Raw genomic sequence first — 26,022 nt, 5'->3', positions numbered from 1 at the left:
TTCATCACTGCTGAGCACCTACTGTGTCTCAGGCACTTACAGTCTCAGGACAACGGAAGAAGGTGGATTCCACGAGCCCCTTTTAAAAGTGAGGAAACAGACTCAGGGATGAGGCCACTTGCCCAGGTCAGGAAGACGACAGTGATTTCAGTCTGGGGTCCCTGACCGCAGAGCAAGAGGGGCCTCCCGGGAAAGTCAGCCTCCTTGCGAGGTGGGTGGGGAGCGGGGAGGGGAAATATCCAGGATGCTGGCTTTCATTCCAGGTGTGGTATATAATACGCTCTCCACTTCACAAGAGGGGCTGGGCTCAGAGGAAAGTACAACTTCAAATTCCTGAGTCCAACCGCTCCTCCACATCCTCCACTTCTCCTTTGTCCATAGACATCACTTTTAACACTTTCGTGTTTAAAGCGCATAACATCCCTGGGCTTTAAGGAGCCAAAGACTGGATTTCTTGATGCACTTTATGTCCACGCTCCCTGGAATCTGGGACTTGGAGGGGCGAAAAACGCTGCTTCAGCGAGGTCAAGCTGGCTCAAAGCTCGGCCTGAGCAAGCGCACCTCGTCCAGTGCGCCAGCGCCGCTCGTCTCCCGCGCTCGCGATCGGCCCCCTTCATGGGCGAACGCACTTCCAGAAGGGCAGGAGGGTACGGCGATTCACCATTCCTCCCAAAGATAGGCCTAGCCAGCCTCTGACCAATCAGAAAGCTTGTTTTATCGCCGCTTCTGGATATACAAGGTTGGAGCTGCTTTTCCCTGAACTTTCAAGCCGTGAGGGGGCGGGAGGCGGAAATGATTGACATCTTCTGCAATTATTAGTCAAGCGAGATAAACTTGAAGAGCAGTTGCTGCTACGAATTATCTGGCGAGGAAAGGCTGTTAGCCCTGCCCCCTTCTCTCACTGGTCTCCGTGAGCCCTGGGCGGGGGTGGGAGTTTTTGATGGCAGCCAATCGATGGCCAGCAAGGAGGAGGCGGGGGCGGGGGATGAGGAGGCGGGGCAGGCGGGCGGTGGTTGCTCGGACATCACAGCCACAGTGGGGCTGGGGGCCGGAGGATTTCTGGGTCACTGTTCCCGAACCACACTGCCGGGGGCTGGACTGGGTTCGGGAGCCGCATCGCCTCCCTGGGACCTTCCCGGCTGCCTTCTGAAGAACTTGACCCCTTCTGGCGCTCCTCCGCGCCCCACCGGGACCCTAGCGCCAAATACCGCCCCACGGGCTGCCCGAAGGGTCCAGGCCCCATTGTCCAGGTCCCCACCGTGGCCACTGGCCCCTTGAGCGCCAGTTCTCCCTACTCCCCTTCCCAGGCAGGACCACCAACGCCTCCAGCAGCCGCTCTTCTCTTGTCTGGTCCGTGGAGGTGGTTGGTTACCATGGTGAAGCTCGCAGCCAAATGCATCCTGGCAGGTGAGTCTGAAAACTTGCGGGCGAATACAGTGTCCGAAATCCAGAGACTTCGTAAATTGTTGAGAGCTTTTGTTCACGTAAATTATCTACCGTCTTTCCCTTTCTCTCTCTCAAAGGCGAGTTAATGCAATTACTGATATAGTAAATTCCATTAGGCATGGGATAATTATCTTCCAGAGCACACTTGTAGCTGCGGCTGGTTTCCTTCGCTCCCTGTCATACTCTGAGACCACCGTTACCAATTGGAGCTGTATTCAAGAGGAGCAGACTGGTTTTTAAAAAAAGCAGGCTAAGCACACCATAAGTGCTTCAACTAAACCATGTGCTGTACTCCAAAGTTAGGCATCAGTGACTTAGGTGGTCCTTACTTACGGGAATTTTTTTCCTTGACCCTATTCTTCTGAAAACAGGGATAGGAGACAGTAATGTCCAGCTGACCAGTGTTTGCAAAAATACCATGTATGTTGTCTTTAAGACCCAAAGTTATGGTTGCTGCCCCATAAGTTTGAGGACATAAATGTTGAATCCCCCAAAAGTGGGTATCTGTTTTGCTGACTGATACATCCCAAGCACCCAGAACATACAACTGGAACATAGGAAGTATTCAGTAAACATTTGTAGAATGAATGCATATGTGGCATGCATATTTATGGTGTTACTGCTCAATGTTACTCCAGGTAACATTTGCCTGGATTATGGACCTGGGACCTCAGAGCACAGATGTACTTTCCTGAGTCTTTGCTACATTGCCAGGCACATATATTTCATTTAACCCTTTCACAGTAGGTAGCACCCTGGAGCGGAGAAGGTGATGGCACCCTACTCCAGTACTCTTGCCTGGAAAATCCCATGGATGGAGGAGCCTGGTGGGCTGCAGTCCATGGGGTCACTCAGAGTCGGACACGACTCAGCGGCTTCACTTTCACTTTTCACTTTCATGCATTGGAGAAGGAAATGGCAACCCACTCCAGTGTTCTTGCCTGGAGAATCCCAGGGGCAGGGGAGCCTGGTGGGCTGCTGTCTATGGGGTCGCACAGAGTCAGACACGACTGAAGTGACTTAGCAGCAGTAGCAGCAGCACCCTGGAGTAGGGCTTCCCTGGTAGCTCAGCTGGTAAAGAATCTGCCTGCAATGCAGGAGACCCGAGTTCAATCCCTGGGTCGGGAAGATCCCCTGGAGAAGGGAATAGCAACCCACTCCAGTATTCTTCCCTGGAGAATCCCCATGGGCAGAGGAGCCTAGCGGGCTACAGTGCATGAGGTTGCAGAATCTGACACAGCTGAGCAACTAAGCACAGCATGGCACCCTGGGTTAGATGCTGAATTGTTCTGACCTCATTGAGGACTGAGATGAAGTCTGTTGCCCAAGGTCCTAGCCGGATTCCCACCCCCCAGATCTGCTCACCTCCATAATTCTTAACTTGTGTTACTGTTGAAACCTGTGACCTTTCCAGGTTTTTCTGACCAATTCAGGAAAGAAGCAGTGAGAGATTATATAGAGGAAAAGGAGATTATTTTTCTTAAATTCTTCTCTTTCAGACTGAAAGGGGTGGTGTTTGTAATGACTTTTCCAGTTTGGAAGTAAAAGAGTCACACAGAAAGATGACTGATCGAAGTCACTCAGATCATGCTGGAGCAAAAGAAATGAATGGTCTTCAAAAGCAGTGTCTAGTTTCCAGAGCACCAGCGGGGGCAGTATTGTGCAACAAAAATAATTCCACAGATTGGCTGTGTCCTCTTGGACAAAGCACTTCTCTGAGCCTCAGTCTCCTCATGGATAAGATGGAGATGTTTTTCTCTGAAGTTAGATTTTTTTTTTTTTAATGGGCTTCTCTCTCTGACTGTTCTTTCTCCTATTTCTTTTTTAAATCAACTTCTATCACGAGGCAACTTACTGAGCATCATCTTTGTGCCTGCGCTGTGCTATACCCTCAGCACAGGTCATCTCAACAGCTCTTTGGGGTCAGGATTATCGTCATTCTCCTCTACAGATGGGGCAGCTGAGGCCCAGAGAGGTTGGGGCATTTGCCCTGGGTCACACAGCTGGATTTGGCTGAGCTGGTATCTAGACCCAGGTATATCTGATTTCCAGGGCTTGTTCTTAGCCCCACAGGCTACCATCTCAGGCCTTGATTCTAGACTCCTTGTCCTTTATACTCACACTCTCAAATACTAGTTTTACCTGATTTCATCCATGGCCTTACAAGTTGTTCCTAAACTCCAACCTAGCCCTCAATCTGTAGCCTCCTTTTGAGGCCTTAAGAATATCTATCTCATCTTGGAAGTTTCCAGGGACAACAGACCTCAGTGCAGTGAATCGCTATGCACAGCCCATCTCCACCCCACCCCCACCACACGCACCTCCTCCCGCACTGACCAGTTGTTTAAATGGAGTCAATCTACGTCTGTTCTCTCACAGAACTAGCTACCAAAGGTCCTGATGACTCAATTCAAGTGCTTATTCAGTCCTCATATTTATTGAGCACCTACTATGTGTAAGTCACCACACAAGGTGCACTGGGAATCTCAGGATGAACCCAGCCCACTCCCACACTGAAGGAAACCCTGGGTTGCACACAAACACTTATAACGCAGCAAATACCCTTTGTGTGCCAGCTCCCAGAGGCATACCTCAAGGCACGGCTGCTAATTGTGCTGCCTCAGACGAAGAGAGAAAGCAACACTTAACATTTATCTGTGTTTTATGTGCTTCCAGATCACTTAAATATTACTTAATATATGTCAGGCACTGTAGATGTTAACTCCTTAAATCCTCATAATGATTCTCTGAGATGGATATTGTTATTCCCCATTTTGGAGATGTAGCAACTGAGGCCCAGAGAGATTACAGAACCAAGGTCACACAGCTCATAAGCCTTGGAGCTGGAATCTGTGCCCTGAGTACCATGTACTTAGTGCCTCCTGACAGACATGGGGGTGATAATTGTGCCTCCCTGGAAGGTTGCTCTGACAAGTCTCATGCCACCAGCAGTGAGCCACAGTAGCCAGGCAGGTAAAGACAGGACCGAGGGATGACCTTCAGAGGCTGGTCATCAGAAGGACATTCTTTGAGCTTTGCCTGGCAGAAAATTGAGCGGGATTAGGATTTGTATTAGGGAGACCTAGAAGAAGATTTTCTTCGAGGAATTTTCAGGGAGTAAGAGAATAGGAGGGTAGAGCCCAGATCTTGTGTAAGGGATAGTCGGAGACAGGGTTGGAAGGTGGAGAAGGGTACACAGTGGAAAGCATCTTTGGACAGGCTCTGTGAGCACATCACCAGGGGAAAGCTCTGCTTTATGAAGGCCTGTCTGTTGATGCCAAACTCAGGGTGAAAGAAAAGCAGCAAGAAAAAACAAAAAGGAAATAGGGCCAACTGGGAAGTTTTTGCAGTCCAGATCTAGTCAAGAAAACAGAAGATACATTAGGCATTTCAGCAGAGAGGTTTTAATGTATGGAATTGGTTCATCGGGTGTCAGAGACTGAAAAACCCAGGAGACAACATTGTCATGACACTGAAGGGGTAGGTAGAGATCAGCGTTGTCAGAAACTTAAAGAAGAACCTCCCCCACCCCCCGAGCCAGGATCCAGATTTCCAAGGAGGGGACACTGCCCGGCTGGGGTGGTACCCAGTGTGTGATGTCAGCACTTGTCATAGATCACTAGGACCCATTGCCCACTAGCCGGGAGCTCAGTCCTGGGTTTAGGGAAAGACAAGTCCAGCCCGTCCCAAGGGGCTTTGTCTTAAGATCACTTCTATTACTGAGTGCTGCATGAGGTAGGGTCCAGGCAAAAGCTGAAACTGCACTCAGTGTCTAGATAGTGAGGATTTAGCACGGGATGTTCATTAAACACCTACTGGAGGGCGGGGAAGACAAATGGGAACAGCGAGGCAGCACAGAGGAACTGCAGGAAGGAGCCTCACCCCAGGGCTGCAGGAACAGAGGGAAGATGGCTGGGTATCAGAACCCCGAAGCTCAGAAGGGCCTTGGAATTGAGCTGCAGATCTCTGAGAAGGGGACCCTACCCACCGATGCTAATGTCTCTGAGGGGGTGTACTCAGGCCGGCCCAGAAGTGCAGAACCACAAACAACACAACTGAGGCAGCAGCCGACCTCTGCTGCTGGGGTGAAGACCATCACTAGGAGACTGCTAGGAGAAACTGCAAAAGAGGAGAAGGAGCAAGTCCCTCTTCCTACCCCCGACCAGCCTTCCACATTGGAAGAGTTCTTGAACTCACATTGGCAGAGCCTGACAGGAAGCCCCTGAGTGTGACAGGAAGCCCCTGGGAGACAGAGAAATGTGAGTGCGGAGCCCCAGCCCCCAGCATCACAAGGCAGACCACGGATGGGTGAGTTTGGGGCTGAGACAAGAGACCCAGTTGAAGTTCAAGGTAACTAGGGCAGTGTCAGCCCTGACAACAAAGGAAATTCGGGCTGGAGACCCAGTGAAGGATGTAAGGAATAAAGAGGAGCTGCCTGGGCGTGGGAGGAAGGAGGTGAAGACTTCAGAGGCGACTGTGGGTGAAGTCTAGGGACAGTGAGAGTGAATGGTGAACAGAACAATGAGACGGGGGCAGGACCACTCTGGCCCCAGTGTGGCTGTGGACACACTTGAGACTGGGTGAAGGCCCCGCGTTGCAGTGAAGACACCCGCAGGTTGTTGGAAATGCAAAGCTTGGGAGATGGATTGTGGCACGTGAAGTAACAGCAAAGGTAGCAAGAGTAAATGGGACAGAGTGGATGGGGACTAAGGATGGATGCACAAGAATGTCCACATGGGGGAGGGGGAGGAGCAGCGGGAAGACCAAGCCAGTGCAGGCTCACCAGGGCCAGAGGGCTGCTCTGACCCTGGTGGAGGAGGAGGGATGCTCCTTCACGCTGACATCTTTCAGAGACGTTAAGGAGCATGAGGACTGAGGGAAAACCACTGAACTTGGCAATTACGAGGTCACAGGTGACCTTGCAGATGGCACCCTCTCCATCAAGCAGTGCACCCGTCGTCCCCTGTCCCCACCGTCACCCCTGGGTTCAGCTTCCTCCAGGGAAGTCCTCCCTGCTGACGAAAGCCCTCATCAGCTTCTCTCCTCCCTGCGCCCTCAGACACCTTGGTTCTCAGCTTGCATTATTTGAACTTGCACTTGTCATCTTGTTGCTCTGCAAACGTGTTTATCGGCTGGCTCCCCTTGCTGCTCATGCTCAGATCCTTCCTTAGCCGACACTGGAGGTTTTCCAGAAGTATGGGGAACTCTGACTGACAGTTGGAAGCAAGATATATGAAATTAACCAGAACAAATCTGTGGGGAATTTCACAAGCGGGAGGAGTCAATTTCCAACTGGATGCAGAAACAAAATTGAAGTCGGGAGGGTGGATACAGTCATCTCCTGAAAGGCTGCAGGGATGAGGACCCGCAAGGGCAGTTTAGAAATGGGCCAGAAGGGTCCCTGAGCTCTAGGAGAGGGGTGGACTGGCAGAAAGAGTATGCTACTGGAATCCTGGGCAGATTACTTAGCTCTCTGAGTTTCAGTATCTTCATCTGTCAAGTAAGGGGCCTGGGAAGGAGTGAATGAGTTTGTATCAATGCATCTATAATGGAGGCTCAACCCATGTTGGTTCCCTTCTAAGAAGTGGTAGCAGATAGAAAAGCAAGACCTTACTAGCTCATTCAGACCCAGAGAAGTCAACGTGAAAGGAAATGTCACAAGTAGTCAAGTAGTTGTCTCACATGAGGTGACAGAAGTCAAAACTGAAAAGTGAACAGAGCAGCAAGCTATCCAGGAGTCAAGTAAAAGGAACGTTGAGCCACCCATGATGTGGATTAAGGTGAGGATATGACATCAAAGGATGCAACTAAGAAGGCTGTGAGCTTGATGGCGATTTTGCTGAGGATCAAAGGGGTGAGAAAGCAGGAGACAGGTGTTCCGCCAAGGTGCTGGGTGATGGAGGGAGAGTCAGTGTGAAGCTCAATGTGGAAAAGATCTTGCAAATGAAAACAGCGTGGTATCAAAGGAGGCCACGCAGAGCCACCAGTGGGGGTGTTGGGAGGGCACAGGGGAGTGAAGGATGAGCCCTGAGAGTCTCTAGCACCCCTGGGGGCCCGGGAGGAACTCCAGAACAAATTGCCCCTGCCACCTTGTGGAAGGTCCAGGTCTCAGACTTGAAAATGTGACATTAACTTTTAGTTTGGAGGTACCAATTTATGGGGCTGTCCACTGACAAAGTTGAGGAGATGGACCCGGTAGGTATAAGATAGACTTAGAGGAACCAGTGGCTGTTGCCAGAGGAACCAGTGGCTGTTGCCAGTAGACTTGGAGGAGAGGCCCTGGGAAGATGGGTCCACAGTGGTTGCAAATGGGTACCAGGAGGTGGAAGTGGAAAATGTCCTTTGGAAATGGGTTTCAGGTGGCACATGTAGTCCCTGACTCTCTGTCATAAATATGGTCCCACCTAACTCTCACCCCCTCTGCCCCTCAGTAATTATGCAGGATTCTAAGGATGAATGCTCTAGCTCAAAGTGGTTTAGTCACCTGAACCCGTAAGTCTGTGCCTGGTCATACCTCCTTGCCTTCAAGTGTGTTAAGTCACTTCAGTTGTGTCCAACTCTTTGTGACCCTTTGGACTGTAGCCCACTAGGCTCCTCTGTCCATGGGATTCTCCAGGCAAGAATACTGGAGAGGGTTGCCATGCCCTTCTCCAGGGAATCTTCCTGACCCAGGGATTGAACCCATGTCTGTTACATCTCCTGCATTGGCAGGTGGGTTCTTTACCAGTAGCGCCACCTGGGAAGCTTTTTACCTTCAAGACTTCAAAGTAAATTCAAGTTTGTAAGGAACAGGTTTTCCCCATCAGGTATGTTTCAGTGGAAGAGTCTCAGTTCTGTTTCCAGTGCTCAGAAGCTCTCCTTCGACTCTGTTACCTTCTGGGTCCGTTTTTGCAGATGAAAGGATTAGCCCGGAAGAAATGAGGCTGGTTTGGAAAATGGGTCTCACAGACCCATTGCCCTGCCAGCAACCCCAGGGCAATTTCCCATGAGAATCAGGCACGTTTTCTCTGAGAACTCATTGAAGTTTTTCGGTTTCCAGACTAAGTTTCTGGAGTGGGAGATCCTTGAGTCAAATCAGCGTGAAAGCAGTGTTTTTCTTCTACTCTGACCTCACAGGAGACCCCACCGTGGGCAAGACCGCCCTGGCACAGCTGTTCCGCAGCGACGGGGCCCATTTCCAGAAGAACTACACCCTGGTGAGATGTGGGTGTCTTAGGCCTGGCAGAGGCTTAAAGAGAAGTGATCAGATAACCCTAAGGGAGTGACTTTCCCAGTGTCCTTAAGAAACCCTCAGAGACCTGACGAATGGCCACAAGCCACAGGGTGCAGAGCCGTATGGAGCAGACTAGCCTGTGGTCAGCTGGTCACCACATACAGCTTGCTCGTGGGCAGGGGGTTGGACGAGACTAGGTCCTCTCTGACTTATGCACAAGAAGTGAGCCCAGAACACACACCGGAGCCAGGGACACGCCTCCCAGGGTGGGGTGCTCTTCCTGACAACACACCCCGTGGGGCCCCCTGACGTGTGTGTTCTTCCTTTTCCTCCGCAGACAACAGGGGTGGATCTGGTGGTGAAAACAGTGCCAGTCCCTGACACGGGGGACAGTGTGGTGAGTGGTCCCTTTGCTCCCCCTGAGGGAGCTCAGTGCTGCCCCAGCTCTGCCTGCGGACTCCGGGGGTCACTGTCCTCCACTCTGGGAGAGAAGCAGCGCTATCCCTGGGGAACAGTGATTTCCTAGCTCTCACCTTCTGAGGGAAGGACTTCAGTGGAGAGACATAGGGCAGCTTTTTTTTTTTTTTTTAATTGGATGTAGTTGATAAAGTTGTATTCGTTTCAGGTATACAGCAAAGTGAATCAGATATATAGATATATATATATATATATATACACACACACACACACACATATATATCTCAGTAGTTGCTCAGTTGTGTCCAAGTCTTTGCGACCCCATGGACTGTAGCCCTCCAGGCTCCTCTGTCCTTGGAATTCTTCAGGCAGGAATACTGGAGTGGGTTGCCATGCCCTTCTCCAAGGGATCTTCCTAACCCAGGGATCAAACCCAGGTCTCCTGCATTGCAGGCAGATTCTTTACCATCTGAGCCACCAGGGAAGCCCCCATATATATATGTGCGTGTGTGTGTGTGTTATATATATACACTCTTTCAGATTATTTTCCCAATGGGCCATTATCGACTATTGAGTGGAGTTCTCTGTGCTATACAGTAGGTCCTTATTAGTTATCTGTTTTATATATAGTAGTGTATATGTGTCAATCCCAATCTCCCAATTTATCCCTCCCCCTGCCTGCCCCCTGGTAGCCATAAATTTGTTTTCTATATCTGTAACTTGATTTCTGTTTTGAGGATAAGTTCATTTGTACCCATTTTTTATAATCCACATTTAAGCAATATCATATGATATTTGTGTTTGACATAGAACAGTTTTAAGTAGCAATAGTTTTATTAAGCAAAACAAGAGTATCCTCTTGAGAAAGAACAGGTTGTTTGGAAATCAGAAGCAGCCCCTCAGTGGTGTACAGTTGGGGTCTTTAGAGTGGTGGTCCCTCCCTATGCCCTGCATCATCTGACTGACAAGTTGATTGACAGCTTTAGGTTCTAAGAATTTTTCTCCTCATGCACAGTCACCCATAAGCACCCAAGTGTAACCCACAGCAGGGGAGGGGGCAGAAAGTGCAGTGCTAATTTATTACAAATACAGCATAATGAACCCCTGGTTACTTTGAGTCACCATTTAGGTCTTGGTGTGCCTGTGCCAACCTGTGCTGGAGGTTTTATCTTGCTTAATTTTGCTAAGGCTGGAAATTTAGCAGTAGTCCTTGACTAGGAGAGGTGGTCAAGGACTAGGAGAAGAAGGATCTCTGGGCATGCTCTGGTCACCAGTGTCCAGGTGGGAGAAGGAAAGAGGATCATGTCCAGGATGGAGCAGGACCTGCTCACATCTGACTAGCTACCCAGTAGTGCCAGGACTTGGTCTAGACCTGTCTGAGCATTTGGGAACAGAATGAGAGGGACATGGGAAGCACTGTAGGGAAGGGATGAAGAAGAGGAGGTGAGGCCAACAATTGCCAAAAGAAAAGAAGACTGGGAGCTCAGAGGTACATATTTCAGCTGTGACATTGCCATGGCCAGGTTCCCTCCTGAAACAGTTAATTGTTGTTGTTCAGTCACCCAGTCCTGTCCAACTCTTTGCAACCCCATGGACTGTAGCATGTCAGGCTTCCCTGTCCTTCACTATCTCCCGGAGTTTGCTCAAACTCATGTCCATTGAGTTAACAACCAGGACCTAATTATATGACTGTCTCTACCACACCATAGTTTTGTAATGATTTGAAGAAAAGAATAAAGCAATATCCTGATTTTCAGTTAGCAAAAGTGAGGGGATATTTTGTAACAGTATTTGGTGACTTGGGCTGCCATATATTACGTTATTAATAAATAGAAGTCTATATTCAGTTAATAAAATCTATAGAGAAAAAGAAGAGGAAGTGAGAAAGACTGGACTCTGGACCTCACCCTTAGAACTTCCTGAGTATCAAAGTTCCTAACCCACATCTCTCTGTGGTAAAGCTCAACCCTTGAAATTGAATTCCAAGCTGTTACGTTTGCCTGTGGGCTTCCCTGGTGGCTCAGTGCTAAAGAATCAGCCTGCCAATGTAGAAGATCCCTGGGTCAGAAATATCCCCTGGAGAAGGAAATGGCAACCCCCTCCAGTATTCTTGCCTGGGGAATCCCATGGACAGAGGAGCCTGGCGGGCTACAGTCCGTGGGGTCACAGAAGAGTCAGACACGACTTAGCAACCAAACAATAATGTTTGCATGTACTTTCCTGGAGAGAAGGTTTAAGAATCGCCAGATTGTCAAAGCAGTCCATGAGCAAAAAGCAATTTTAAGTACCCGAGATGCAGTGAGAAGGGATAAAATGAACGCAGCTATCGCCAATGTGCAAAGCAGAGGATGCTGCTGACCTTCAGACAGCGTGTGCTGGTCACCAGAGCCAGTGGGAAATTACAGGGACACTGGGGGAGACTTCCTGGATGGCAGCAACGGGGAGGGGCTCTCACCTGTGCCGGCGAAGGTTGGGACACGGGCAGGAAGGGTCATCCTGAGCCCTCCGCCAGCATCAAGCCTCAGCTGTCCAGAACCCTGACAGACTGTCCTACTTTAAATGCCTTCCCCAGGCCTCCTCCGTGACCTCCTTTAAACAGGATCGTTTTTCAAGATTTGAAAATCAATTTGGTTAACAAAGTGCAGAATGACCTTTCGGAAACCAGAGCACTTGTCAGCCTGTTTAGCATTCTGTTCTGCCAGGTGGGGAGTCAGCTTGTTCCTGGTATTTTTGCACTCAGGGTTAGAAGAGGTGAGACGCCACCCAGAAGGGGCTGCTTGGGGTGGGAAACAATTGTACCTGAGTTCGTTCCTCTTCTCATCCTCTTCTGCCTGCAGAGGACAAGAGATAAATGTATGTGCACATGTGCATGCATGGATCACCCTGAAGGTAAGCAGGAGTCCTATCCACGTGTGCAGCCAGGGGTTTCCTCAACTTTCTGAGACCTGCCTTTCTGATTCCAGGAACTCTTCATTTTTGACTCGGCCGGCAAAGAGCTGTTTTCTGAAATGCTGGATAAATTGGCAAGTATCAGTCTTTTTTCTAACCTCCGCCTCCCTCCAAAGATTTGCCCCTTAACAATGCCACTGCACTCCAGTCGCCAGGAAAGGTGACCGTGGCAACACTCTTTAAGGGTCATTCCTCCCAACCTTGGGGCTTGTGGCCCCTTGGCAGGTAAAGCAGCTTTTGCATGTGATTTGTGATTGCCCTTCCCCCCAACTCTGGACTAGCTGGGCTCCCAATGTGCCAGAGTACCCTCCGACTTGGTGACCCTCTTCTCTTAGGCAACCACCTCCTACGGATGTTTTTTTCAGTCCTCCTCCTGCACTAGTAGTAAAGAACCTGCCTGCCAATGCAGGAGACTTGAGAGACTCAGGTTCGATCCCTGGCTGGGGAAGATCCCCTGGAGGAGGGCACGGCAACCCACTACAATATTCTTGCCTGGAGAATCCCATGGACAGAGGAGCCTGGCATATAGTCTATGGGGTCACAGATTCGGACATGACTGAAGCAGCTTAGCATGCATGCTACCTCCTAGGCCTGGAGCAAAGATTTCCTTCCCCACTAGGGGGTGCCCTCGAGGTCCCATAGCCTGACTCCCCTTCCAGTTCAGTTCAGTTCAGTCATGTCCGACTCTTTACAACCCCATGGACTGCAGCACACCAAGCCTCCCTGTCCATCGCCAACTCCCAGAGTTTACCCAAACTCACGTCTATCGAGTCGGTGATGCCATCCAACCATCTCATCCTCTGTCATCCCCTTCTCCTCCAGTCTTCAGTCTTTCCCAGCATCAGGGTCTTTTCAAATGAGTCAGTTCTTCACATCAGATGACCAAAGTATTGGAGTTTCAGCTTCAGCATCAATCCTTCCAATGAATATTCAGGACTGATTTCATTTAGAAGGGACTGATTGGATCTCCTTGCAGTCCAAGGGACTCTCAAGAGTCTTCTCCAACACCACAGTTCAAAAGCATCAATTCTTCAGCACTCAACTTTCCTTATAGTCCAACTCTCACATCCATACATGACCACTGGAAAAACCATAGCTTTGAATAGACAGAACTTTGTTGGCAAAGTAATGTCTCTGCTTTTTAATATGCTGTAGGTTGGTCATAACTTTTCTTCCAAGGAGTAAGTGTCTTTTAATTTCATGGCTATAGTCACTGTCTACAGTGATTTTGGAGTCCAAAAAAATAAAGTCTGTCACGGTTTCCATTGTTTCCCTGTCTATTTGCCATGAAGTGATGGGACGAGATGCCATGATCTTCATTTTCTGAATGTTGAGTTTTAAGCCAACTTTTTCACTCTCCTCTTTCACTTTCATCAAGAGGCTTTTTTGTTCTTCTTCACTTTCTGCCATAAGGGTGGTGTCATCTGCATATCTGGGCTTATTGATATTTCTCCCAGCAATCTTGATTCTAGCTTGTGCTTCATCCAGCCCAGTGTTTCTCATAATGTACTCTGCATATAAATTAAATAAGCAGGGTGACAATATACAGCCTTGATGTACTCCTTTTCCTATTTGGAACCAGTCTGTTGTTCCATGTCCAGTTCTAACTGTTGCTTCTTGACCTGCATACAGATTTCTCAGGATGCAGGTCAGGTGGTCTGGTATTCCCATCTCTTTCAGAATTTTCCACAGTTTTTTGTGGTTCACACAGTCAAAGGCTTTGGCATAGTCAGTAAAGCAGAAGTAGATGTTTTTCTGGAACTCTCTTGCTTTTTCAATGATCCAGCAGATGTTGGCAATCTGATCTCTGGTTCCTCTTCCTTTGCTAAAACCAGCTTGAACATCTGGAAGCTCACCTACTGTTGAAGCCTGGCTTGGAGAATTTTGAGCATTACTTTACTAGCGTGTGAGATGAGTGCAATTGTGCAGTAGTTTGAATATTCTTTGGCATTGCCTTTCTTTGGGATTGGAATGAAAACTGACCTTTTCCAGTCCTGTGGCCACTGCTGAGTTTTCCAAATGTGCTGGCATATTGAGTGCAGCACTTTCAGAGCATCATCTTTTAGGATTTGAAATAACTCAACTGGAATTCTATCACCTCCACTAGCTTTGTTCATAGTGATGCTTCCTAAGACCCACTTGACTTTGCATTCCAGGATGTCTGGCTCTAGGTTGGTGATCACACCATCATGTTTATCTGGGTTGTGAAGATCTTTTTTGTACAGTTCTGTGTATTCTTGCCACCTCTTCTTAATATCTTCTGCTTCTGTTAGGTCCATACCATTTCTGTCCTTTATTGTGCCCATATTTGCAAGCCCACCCCATCTAGGTTTGCTCTGGGACCCGCCCCTGCTGCCCAGGCTCCTCCAGCCGGAATAGCCTTCCTCTTAGGATCCAGTTTGCTGTACCTTCCAAGGTAACAGTTGTGCTAATCTGGGCCAGTGAGCTAATTAGAAGGTTTGAGATCTCCAGAGCCCCTGCCTTTCCAAGAACAGCTACATTTTAATAGAAATTTTTGCTGCCCCCCTCCTTTTTTTTTTCTTTTTTTTGTCTAAGAGAAATAGATCTAGTGATGGTAATTTCACACAGGGCTGGCCTCATGCATGAGTTCTTGGTGTTTTACCACGTGCCTACGTAATGGCCAGCACTGCCTGGCGGAGGGGATAAAGTGTCTGGGGACATCAGGGCCGCCTGCTGCCCATCCTGGGTCTGCTCACTGAGGCCTGGAAGAAGAAGGTCTCTCCTGCATGCTCACAGAGGTGGTCAGTGTGGCTTCAGCTAGACTTCTTGAGTTAGTCTGTGAAGTGAAGGTGTAAGGGCATCATCAATTTAGTCTAAGTTCCTCCCATCCTAGAGGCCTGCAGAGCCAATTCCAGGCTGACCTTCCAAGGACAGCTAAAAGGAAAAGGCTTCTCCCTCACACCTTGGGAGGTGATAACACCTTAGAAATAAACCGGTCTCTAATTGTGCATAATGGGGGTCCCCAGAGACCAGGACAAGTATCAGCACGGTCCCATAGCCTGTGCCAGGCAGCAGGTTGGCCCAGGACTCTGAGCAGCCCCAGAAGGTGCCGGCTCCTGAGAGCTTAGCCTTGGTTCTTAATTGGGACCATGAACCCTGTCCAGTGGCCGATCTGGTTTGGATTAGGGCTGACATACTGCTGGAGAAGCAGAACATACCCTTTGCATTTTAAAAAGCTGACCCTTATTAAGAAGATGTTAGCAAACCAGCTTCCAGCAACTGGCTAATGAAAAAAAAGGATGCGCTTTCAGGCCTGCAGAGCAGAAAAGCACATCAACTTGCATAAGAGTGGGCCCTCGATGAGAACAAGTAGCAGAATGAGTTCATGGAACCGAGGCAGACAAAGTGTTTCTGGGTAGAGAAAGGCATCAGCTCCACCCTGGTGTTTGAATCCCATGTGACCTGGGCAAGTCAGTTACCCACTCTGAACTTACTACCTTCAGCTACATGGTAGGGATCTTCAGACCAGCCCTGCAGAGTTGGGAGGTTTCATAGTGACACACAGAAAATGCCCAGCAGAGAGCCTGGCATGGATTCAAGCTCTCGCCATCATGGTCACTGCGCCTAGGCCTTCCCATTCATACCTGTGGATAAATCGTTTTCATCCATGGGTGTGGCTCAGTTTTCTGACTCATATCCCCTTTTGGATTTTTCATTTCCCTGCACTCACGTGTCCCTTCCCTTAGAAGGCCACATTGCCTCCCCGCCTAGAAGTCACTTTCTCTGTCAGTGACGTGTTCGAATCCTGTCTGCCTTGCCTAGTGGGAGAGTCCCAATGTCTTGTGTCTTGTCTACGACGTGACCAACGAGCAGTCCTTCACCAACTGCAGCAAGTGGCTGGAGAAGGCTCGGTCTCAGATTCCAGGGACCACCCTCCCAGGTAAGAGCTGCAGGCATCCAGGGTTTCCAGCAGCTCCTCTGTCCTTCAAATTCAAGGGCACAAGGTCACTGCAGAGGTACCTGTGGGTGCAAAAACAAGATGCTCTGGGCTTTGGGTGTAGCAATCTGGACTGTACCCTGGCTCTGCCCCTTCGGAGCCCTTGCAACCTCAGTAAGTTGCCACACCTCTGAGTCTGTAAAATGGACCTGGTGATGCCCATCTGGCAGGGTTGTGGAGCAACTCAAACATACTAAGGGGAAGGTGTTGGGATATGAATGCGAGTTGTTTCTGGAAGGCTCACCCCAGGGAAACAGCCCTCATTTTCTCCTGTATGTGGGGCACCAGGAAACATGCAAGGCCCGCTGTCACTTCTGAATGCTCTCAATCAGTTTATTTCTCATCCCTATGTGAGATCAACAAATTCTCCTCATTAGAGACCAAGGAAAGCAATCTCCAGAGGCAGGCTCAAAAATTAGCTGCAGCGGATACAGCTGGCAACAGAACTAAATTACCTCTGCATCCCTGACTCCAAGCCCAGCCCTCAGATTAGTATTAATGACCGTTTTGAAAGTTTGCTCCATGCGCTAGAAATGATCACAAATGCTCACATCGGTTTGGTCCTTGCCTTCACAGCACTCGGAGCCTTAAGGAGACAAGACAGGCAGGTACCTTCAAGATCTAGAAAAGGGGTTGAACAAAAACTGCAGGTGGAAGGGCATGCTGCCCCCTCTGCCTCCGCCCCTGGGGCCCAGCGCAGAGTCTGCTGGTGCTCACCACCTGGGGTCAGACGGCCTCTCTCAGATGACATTTCACACCCCTCAGAAGTAGGCTGCTTGCTGTTTTTTCTCTCCAGCTGTCCTCCCAGACAGCCATGGTTATAATGTGATGCTCTGATTGTCTCTTTCGAGTAGGTGTGCTGGTGGGGAACAAGACAGACCTGGCGGGCAGGCGAGTGGTGGATGTGGCCCAGGCCCAGGCGTGGGCACTGGGCCAAGGCCTGGAATGTTTTGAAACATCCGTGGTAAGTACCGCTGCTTGCGCCATAGCCCCAGTCTGCAGCAGGGCCTTGGCTGGAAGCAGTTTTTCACGTGACCTTGCATGCATCAAGTTGTTACCACACCATACGCAGATTTGGAGCTGATGTTACATCCTTCGCCTGAGATCTCGTCTCAATATAGCAAGAGTCACTCGTGGTTACAATGAAGCGGATCAGCCAGCCAGCCCTGGGAAAAGCTGGATACCAGTTAGTAAGGAATACAAACGTGTTGTGTCCAGCCACAGTGCCGCCGGACGTCTGCAGGAGGCACGTGGTTATGGCATTGTTGGCACATTATTTTATAGGCCCTCAGAATCAGTCCCCTGATCCAGGAGCTGTCCCACACTTCCTACTTCCTGATGGGGTGACGATGCACCAGGACTGGGACCCCCGACTTCTGGTTTCCCTCACTGCTTCCAGTCGCCACCTTGCTGCAGCCCCAGAGTGACTCCAAGCCACAGGAGCCCTCAGGAATTGGGACAGAGTGGTTTGTTCCCAGCACTTTCAATGCGAGATATCATGATTTTGGCGTGTTCACAGTGTCACATGAAGCCCCTCCTGTATGGGGAGTTCTGAGTTCCCAGCCTCCCTGCAGCCAGGGTGCAGGCATGTGACCCAGGCTATACCAGTTGGATGAACGTTTGTGCGATGATGGCAGGGAATCAAGTGAACACTGCCCCCTGCAGGAGCCACCCAGAAACATCCACTTCAGAGCCAGTAGGGGCCAGGGGCCAACCCCTTCCTGGGGCTCCTGGGTAGACTCGCCACGCCTGGCACAGCCTGAAACATCCCTAGTGGTCATTTGGACCTCACTCCCGGCCCTGTGGCCTCTGGCCTTGATTCTTTGGTTCTCTCAGAGAGTCAGTGGGCTACTTAATAAATAGCCCTGAGGTCGTTTTCTGCTCAAACTCCACTTAAGTTACAGGTACTCTTGTTGCATCTACAAAACTCGATGGGTGCTGCTGTTCAATTCCTATATGGCGGTGAACTGTTTTTTTTATTTAGCTACATCGGGTCTTGGTTGTGGTACATGTTGCACTGTCATGCGGATCTTCCATGGTGGTACACAGACTCTCCAGTCGTGGCACGCAGGCTCGGTAGTTGCAGGGTGCAAATTTAGTTGCCCTGTGGCATATGGGATCTCAGATCCCCAACCAGGGGTCGAACCTGCATCCCCTGCATTGCAAGGTTGAGTCTTAGCCACTGGGCCACCGTGGAAGTCCCTGGATGTGAACTTGTTAAACACCCCAAAGCAGCATGCTTTCCTTAGGGAAAGTGTAGCAAGTAAAATCGGGTGCTCTGTCCTCTGATGGTGAATAGAAGCCCTATCTGTGGGCCCCTTGAGTGTTATTTAACCTTTTGTGCCTCAGGTTCCTCACCTATTAAATAGGGATGATAAAATATATTCCTCATTGAGTAATAAATATGAGAATTAAGTCAGATGGTGAATATAAAAACACTTAGCACAAAATCTGGGGCACAGTAAACGCTCTGTCAATGTTAGCTTTTTTTAAGTGTAACTATTCCCCCCAGTAATCTCATTTATACTATTATTACTCACCAAATCTTTGTATTCCTAGACTGTACGGAGGTAAATGTCCGTCTTGCCTCTGGTCCAGTAATCATAAATGCTGCATTAATGAAGTTCCAGTTAGTGAGCTTTTACTGTACGGAGGGTTACCCACGTTGTACGCAGCACGCCTTTGAGCAAAGCAGTAACTCTTCCACCCACAGCAAACAATACTTCATTTTCCCTCCTCCTCCACTCACATTCATGAAATTGCCTCCTCACCCTAATATCCCACGTTCTCTGGAATTCTTGATAGAACTCAGAAATTAACCTTCACTCCCAGCTTTCATCACGAGAGACCACTGGGCTGGACGTTCAAGCTCTGGTCAGGTGTTTACCTCTGCACGATTGAAATGGGCGGGTGTAAATGATGTCTGGGGAGGCTGCGGCTCACACTTGATATTAACCGTGCAGGTTAACTAGTCCCCCCTGAGCTGATGCCAACGAAGCACCACCAGCAGCGCGGTTAAGAAAGCTGTAATTAAAAAGGAAATACAACCAAATGCCATTTGAGACTTAGCCAAGCCCATCTCTTCCTCTCTTCTTACTAAATGCAGCCACAGTTGTCTTACATGGCCATTTGTTTTGTTTTATTTTTTATTGGAGTGTATTTGCTTTAAAATGTTGTGTTAGTTACTGCTGTTTGATTTTCTTTTTTCTTTATAGTTCCATCTTCACAACATACTCATTTTAAAACGGGGGGTTTTGTACCCTTTGATCACCTTCACCCCTTTCTCCTGCCCCCACCCTCACTGCCCCTGGCATCCACCAATCTGCTCTGTTTCTGAATTGTCTTTTGTTAGATTCCACTTATAAGTGACAACATAGCAATATTTGTCTTTCTTGTCTGGCTTATCTCACTTAGCATAATGCCCTCAGGATTCATCCACGTTGTCACAAATGGCGGAATGTCCTTCTCTTTTGTGGCTGAATAATATTCCTCTGTGTGTGGCCCGCATTGCCTTTATCCACTCATCAGTGTACACTTATGTTATTTCTATGTTGTGACTGTTGTCGTGGATGAAGAAATCTCTCCAAGATAGTGCTTTCATTTCCTTGGTTACAGACTCAGAAGTGGGTCTGAGTCTGAATCACATGCAACTCTATTTTTAATTTTTGAGGAACCTCCATCCTGTTTTCCACACTGGCTGCACCAGTTTTCATACCCAGCAACAGTGCACACGGCTTCCCATTTCTCCACATCGCCACCAACACTTGTTATCTCTTGTCTTTTTGATGATGGTCATCTTCACAGGTGTGAGGTGACATAATGTGGTTAATTTGCATTTCCCCGATGGTTAATAATGTTGAGCGCCTTTTCATATACTTGTTGGTGCTTTGAATACCTTCTTTGGAAAAATATCTGTTGCTGATCCTTTGCCCATTTTTTTTCATCATAGTATTTATGTTTCTGCTGTTGAGTTGTACAAATTCTTGTGTGTTTTGGATGTTAATCCTTTATCCGATGTGTGGCTTGCAAATACGTTCTTTCATTCCGCAGGTTGCCTTTTCATCTGCTGATGGTTTCCTTGGCTGTGCACATGCTCGTTAGTCTGCTTTGGTCCCACTTACTGATTTGTGCCTTTGTCGCTTATGCTTTTGGTGTCATATTCATAAAACCATAGCCAAAGCCAGTGTCAAGGATCTTTTCCCCAGTGTTTTCTTCTAGGAATTTTATGATTTCATGTCTGTAATTCATTTTCAGTTAATTTCTGTGAGTGGTGCCAATTAGGGTTCTAGTTTCATCCTTTTGCATGTGAATATCTGGTTTTCCCAGCACTGTTTACTGAAGGGACTGTCTTTTCCCCTTTGAGTATTCTTGACTCCCCTGTCAAATATTAGATGGCCGTATCTGTATATGGTTATATCCAGGCTCTCAGTTCTGTTCCATTGCTCTTTGTATCTGTTTTTAATGTTAGTGTCATATTGTTTTGAATACTGTAGCTTTGCAGTATGGTTTGAACAGGAACTATGATGCCTCTAACTTTGTTCTTTCTCAGGATTGCTTTGGCTATTTGGGATCCTTTGTGGTTCCTCTTTGACTTCCTGACACCCCTCAATATTTGGCATTTTCACACCAAAAAAACTTAAAGCATTTCTTTAAGCAGAAGTTAAAAAATTTTAATGCATTGTTTACTGCTCTAAGAAGTTGGGCAATACTAAATAAAAGAAAGTTCAAGAAAGATCCATAGGGATGGCTTCTCTTGCAGAAAGAAGAGAGGAGGGGAACTGGTGTTTGCACCGTGTACCAGGTGTTTTGTTTTGTTTTTTTTAGAATATAGAAACTTTATTATCTCCTAAGCAGATTAGAGAAGAAAAAAATTATTAATTTGAAAAATGGAGAAACAAATACTTCTCGCTAATGAAACTTGAACAAAGCTTACATTGGGCTTTGAGATGTTAAGTAGTTCGTACAAGGCTACCGCAAGTTGTGGGACATCTACGAAAATTTTATCTCATTGTTATCTTATGCATTCTTGTATACATGTTATAATGAACATTGTAGATATCAATACTACTATATAAACTATATAATTTCTTTGGCAATGACATAAATACACTATTGAAAAGACAAAGACTGTCAGCATGAATTAAAAAAAGAAATCACCAACCAGACTGAACTACGCTGCTGCTGCTAAGTCACTTCAGTCGTGTCCGACGCTGTGCGACCCCATAGACGGCAGCCCACCAGGCTCCCCCGTCCCTGGGATTCTCCAGGCAAGAACACTGGAGTGGGTTGCCATTTCCTTCTCCAATGCATGAAAGTGAAAAGTGAAAGTGAAGTCACTTGTCATGTCCGACTCTTCGTGACCCCATGGACTGCAGCCTACCAGGCTCCTCCGCCCATGGGATTTTCTAGGCAAGAGTACTGGAGTGGGTCGCCATTGCCTTCTCCGAGTACCAGGTGTTTTGCACACATTATCTATTTAGGCTTCCAGCAGCCCTGCTGCTCTCTTTATCTCACTGGTGACAGACTCAGAAAGACTGCGTAGCTTTCTCTGGTCACCCAGCTAACAAGCATAGAACCAGAACTAGAACACAGCCCTGCCCAGCTCGATAACCTTCTCGAAGGGGCTATGGCCTCCCACAGAGCCCACTCTGGGAGTCTCTAGGGGGAGAAGAAATGGCAACCCACTCCAGTGTTCTTGCCTGGAGAATCCCAGGGACGGGGGAGCCTGGTGGGCTGCCGTCTATGGGGTTGCACAGAGTCGGACACGACTGAAGTGACTTAGCAGCAGCAGCAGCAGCAGCAGGGGGAGAATTCTAGGTCAGATTAAGCACTAGTCTGACCCTGCTCTAAGGATTCTTCATGCAAAGCAGACCTACTCTACAGGTGTCCAAAGATGTCCGTGAGACTATGATTTGTCATTTAACAAAAGGACTCCTGTCATTGGCAAGCCCTCCTAGTGCATTTGGAAAATGGTTCCGTTTACATCTGCTACTTCAGGAGCACTCCATGTGTATAAAAAGGCTTGTCTCCATTGAATTCCCTACTTTTTATGTTGCATTTTCCCTAAGATATAGCTTTTAAGAGCTTTCAGGTTCATTTAGAAATCCTCGAGTGTGTGCTTTGCCAGCCTCATTCTCTTCCCATTCGACACTTAACTACATTTTCAACCGAGGTAATGTTTTGCTGTTTGACATGTCCTAGGATGTTACACTCTGTACAACCCAAAGCACCTTGCAGATACAACTGAGTTATTCCTCTTGGTCTTGCTGGAGAGTGACAGCCTTCTGGTCCTTGGTAGTTGTGAACTTAGTATCGACACTTGTCTGGGCCGCCAGCGGTCCTCTCATTCCTCAGCCCCCTCTCCACACTGACACCTCTGGTTCTTCTGCTGGTGACTTGTCTCTTCTACCTTGGGACTTGCCTTCCCGGAAAGTCCAGTAACTTTCTCTGCAGGATCTGGTTTCACATACCTGTTTCTGTCACCCTGTCTGGCAGAGTGGAAAGGCTGCTCTTCTCATACTTGGAGCCTCTGAATTATAGGCTGGGCTCTGCCTAAGCCAGCTGGGCCACTGCACGCCTGGCACCCCAGACCACTGTAGAACAGAGGCTCTGAGCTTGATAACGTCGTTACATACTTTGGTTTGGAAATCCTTCCATTTTAGTGGGACTATTTCATTGTCTCTTCTCAAGACTGCACTTTTGCCAGCAGGCAAGGATTGTCTGAAAACAAGTACTCGTGAATTCATAGTTTGAGCTACTGTCTTGAAAGTAGTGGGTGCTTTCTTCTGCCAACATATTTCTTTAAAAAAATTTTTTTTAAATACTCATGGGCACACACATAGAGGGTGACTGCTGCTGCTCCTGCTAAGTCACTTCAGTCATGTCTGACTCTGTGCGACCCCATAGACGGCAGCCCACCAGGCTCCGCTGTCCCTGGGATTCTCCAGGCAAGAACACTGGAGTGGGTTGCCATTTCCTCCTCCAATGCATGAAAGTGAAAAGTGAAAGGGAAGTCGCTCAGTCGTGTCCGACTCTTAGCGACCCCATGGACTGCAGCCTACCAGGCTCCTCCGTCCATGGGATTTTCCAGGCAAGAATACTGGAGTGGGGTGCCATTGCCTTCTCCTATAGAGAGTGACAAATGATAGCTAAGTGGAGAGAGTATCATTTTCTTTCCCCCAGAGCTTGTCATGCTCACCCTATAGGGCAGGTTCTTCCCACGGGATGGAGAAAATCTAGGGCAAGTTCCAGAACTTTAATCTCTCAGATAATAAAAAATCCTTGGGGCACCTTTAGTCACAAAATTATTCATTGTTTCAGTTATAAAAGTAGCCAGTCCTGAGTGACTGTCAAAATTCTTGATTTAAAGTCAGCTCCACCCCCTGAGCCTGCTGTGGGAAGCAGGACTGGGCTTCTGCGTCTGTGTTTCTACACCTGTGCTTCCCCTCCAGCTCTCTTTGCTGGGACCTGTTCTGGCCCTTCTGGACTTGCCAGGTGTCTGAGATGCCCTCCCTACCCACATAGGGGGCGCTTGCTCACCTGCAGCTTCCGCCTCACAGGTGACACCTGCTCACCTTTCCTGCAACCTCCGTTCCAGGCCATCCATTGGTGGTGGAACCCATCACCCTCCTGGGGGCTGTCCCTGGGAGGTCCCTTTAGGACAGCTTCACACTGGGTTCCTGCAGGGCCTTCTGCTGGTCCAGGGAAGCACGGCTGCAACCCCAGTTTGACAGAGGAGGTAGTGCAGACAGTCTTTCCTGTCCTGCTCAGCCATCCAAACAGCCAGCCCCAGCCTCACCTCAGTGCTTTCCAAGCCTGGGCCCAGCACCTTCCTAAGTCCCTGGGCTGTAGGCTTCTCTTGGGACCCTCCCACTGACCTCAGGGTGAGGGAAAAGAGAAGCGCCCACATCCCATCCTTGGGGAAATACCACAGCACACACACACCCCCGCCTCCATCCTGCTTGGTCCTCCCTCCAGAGCATGCCATCTGTTGTTTTGCTTTGACCTCTGGGACCTCAGGCAAAGCTAAGTAAGAACGAGTCTCGTTTTGATGTCCTGTCACACAGAGTGAGACTAGCTAAAAGCACAGGCTCTGTGGGAACATGTCTAGGTTCAGACCCAGCTCCATCACAGGCAAGTGTGTGGCTTTCGGCAAGCCATCTTCATCTTTCTGCATTTCAGCTGCCTTCTTGTAAAATGGGCGGAACCGTAGTAGCTGCCCCGAGTGCTGGGAAGAAGAGGTTGGGTCACAGGTCGGAGCGCCTGACGGGAGGAGGGGATGGGGAATGCCAGCTGTCTGTGACATCCCTAAAGCCAGCCAACCCTTCTTCAACTTGTCTCTCCAGAAGGAGATGGAAAACTATGAAGCCCCCTTCCACTACCTGGCCAAGCAGTTTCACCACCTGTACCGGGAGAAGCTGGAGGTTTTCCAGGCGCTGGTGTGAGAGGCTGGCCATACCGTTCCCTGCGGTGGAACCCAGCCCTGGGCTCCGTCTCCTCGGAAGATGGGAGAAGATGGAGCTGCCTGGCACTTCCAGTCTATTGTGACAGCTTTAAATAAAAGGAGAAAATGGAAAAGCAGCAGCTCGTTCCGTTCTTGGCCAGGGCAGCCCTGGAGCCATTTTACACATTGGCCGCTGCTCCCAGAGTAGCACCAGAGCCTCCAGTGGTGGCAGCTGGCCCTTGGGACAGTGGGCATCCTGCCCTCCCCGAAGGACACTCCCCAACAAGAGCCCACCCACAATTTGCCACAGTCGAGATGCTCAGCTTGGATGTTGCCGCCTGGCCGCGAGGCTGATGGCCCTCTCCTTGTTCTAACAGACTCAGCTTTGCTGTCTGTCTGCCCGCTTTCCAGATGCCAGAGCTCCCTGGTGATGACTACTGTCCCTGGCAAAATAGTGCCCTCTGCCGGCCGCCCTGGGTGCCTCTTCTTGATAAAGACCCAGCCCCCTCCCAGCTGCCAGGAACCCTGAGCACCCAGGGAGCCAAGAACGAGGCCACTTTCCTTTAATGACCCCGCCTCTCAGCGAGCCGGGCAGCAGTCGTAATTCTTTGCACTGAGCTTGACTGTTTTCCATCCTATCTCTGCTGCCAGATTAATCTTCCTAAAACACCACTTTCATCATTTCACTCCCCTGATTAAAGACCCACGCAAATTCCTCAGTGCCTCTTACATCAGGGCTACGGGCCGAGGTCTGGTATCACAGCCCACCTCCGACTGTCACCCTCACACCGGAGTCTTGGCTTCTTTCTGTTCCAGTGCCCCAGAGGGTCATAGGCCTCCTTCAGTCCCCCACTGGGTGGGAGTGGAGATGTCCAAGCACTGGCTTTGAGGGTAAACAGACCTGGGTCTGTCCCAGGGATAGAGATGAGAATGGAAATTACTCTCATTCCTGTTTATGACCTGCCATGTCTCTACATGAGCTGAGCATGTTACACGTACTAGCTAATTTAAAATTCACAACGTGGAGTCTTTTTCCCACTTTTACAAATGAGGAACCGAAGTCAGGATCACGGACTCCAGAGCCCAGCCCACAGCGGCCACCCTCTCCTGAGTCCACCTGAGCTTGACCAGGAGCAGGAGGCGGTGATGGCTAGGCTGCCCCTGAAGGTTATTTCAGAATAGCATGTGAAGGGCATCTGACACAGTGCCCACCACCTCAGGCCCCTTCCTCCCCGTCCTGTTACCTCTCAGCACAAACTCACTGTAGCCACAACCGTCCTCCCACCAAGACATCCTTTCAGAGGGTAGGGGCCTGCGATGTGCCGGACATTTCTCTAGGCACTGGTCATTTCAAGCTGTTGGTCTTTTGGCCCATGTTCCAAGGATGGGAAGATCTACAATAAACAACCAAGGAGACATGGAGGGGACGTTTCCAGTTGCTCCAAAATTCATTACCCAGACCCACAGCTGTGGCCAAAGATGCTAAGAAACCCACTTCCTAAAGAGATCACAGAAGGCTGGAGCCAGGCAGCTTCCTCAGGGGTGTCCTGGAGGTGGCAGAACTGGCCCTGCTGCCAGGAGCCACTCCAGCCCCTC

The 26,022-nt window shown here is 49.1% G+C and overlaps 1 protein-coding gene across 5 annotated transcripts; it reads left to right on the top strand.

The window, feature by feature from the left end:
* Positions 1-1,000: 1,000 nt before the first annotated feature.
* IFT27 (intraflagellar transport 27) lies at positions 1,001-24,560 on the top strand. 5 transcript variants are annotated; one of them, XM_086403986.1, is made up of 7 exons: positions 1,001-1,407; positions 8,563-8,642; positions 8,997-9,056; positions 12,040-12,099; positions 15,809-15,926; positions 16,838-16,947; positions 24,329-24,560. In XM_086403986.1, exons 1-7 carry the CDS (start codon positions 1,374-1,376, stop codon positions 24,425-24,427), a joined length of 561 nt encoding a protein of 186 aa, XP_086260112.1. In that variant the 5' UTR covers positions 1,001-1,373; the 3' UTR covers positions 24,428-24,560. The 5 variants fall into 5 exon arrangements, with proteins under 5 accessions (XP_086260112.1, XP_086260111.1, XP_086260114.1 ...); XM_086403985.1 differs by having other exon boundaries at positions 8,997-11,965; XM_086403988.1 differs by lacking the exons at positions 8,563-8,642; positions 8,997-9,056.
* The last annotated feature ends 1,462 nt before the right edge of the window (positions 24,561-26,022 follow it).

This window comes from Bos grunniens, chromosome 5 (genome assembly GCF_055505025.1).
Source record: "Bos grunniens cultivar Pamir isolate PY7600 chromosome 5, Bosgru_T2T1.0, whole genome shotgun sequence".
Taxonomy (NCBI): domain Eukaryota; kingdom Metazoa; phylum Chordata; class Mammalia; order Artiodactyla; family Bovidae; genus Bos; species Bos grunniens.
The sequence above is the reverse complement of the archived record's forward strand: the minus strand, read 5'-3'. Positions and strand labels throughout refer to the sequence as shown.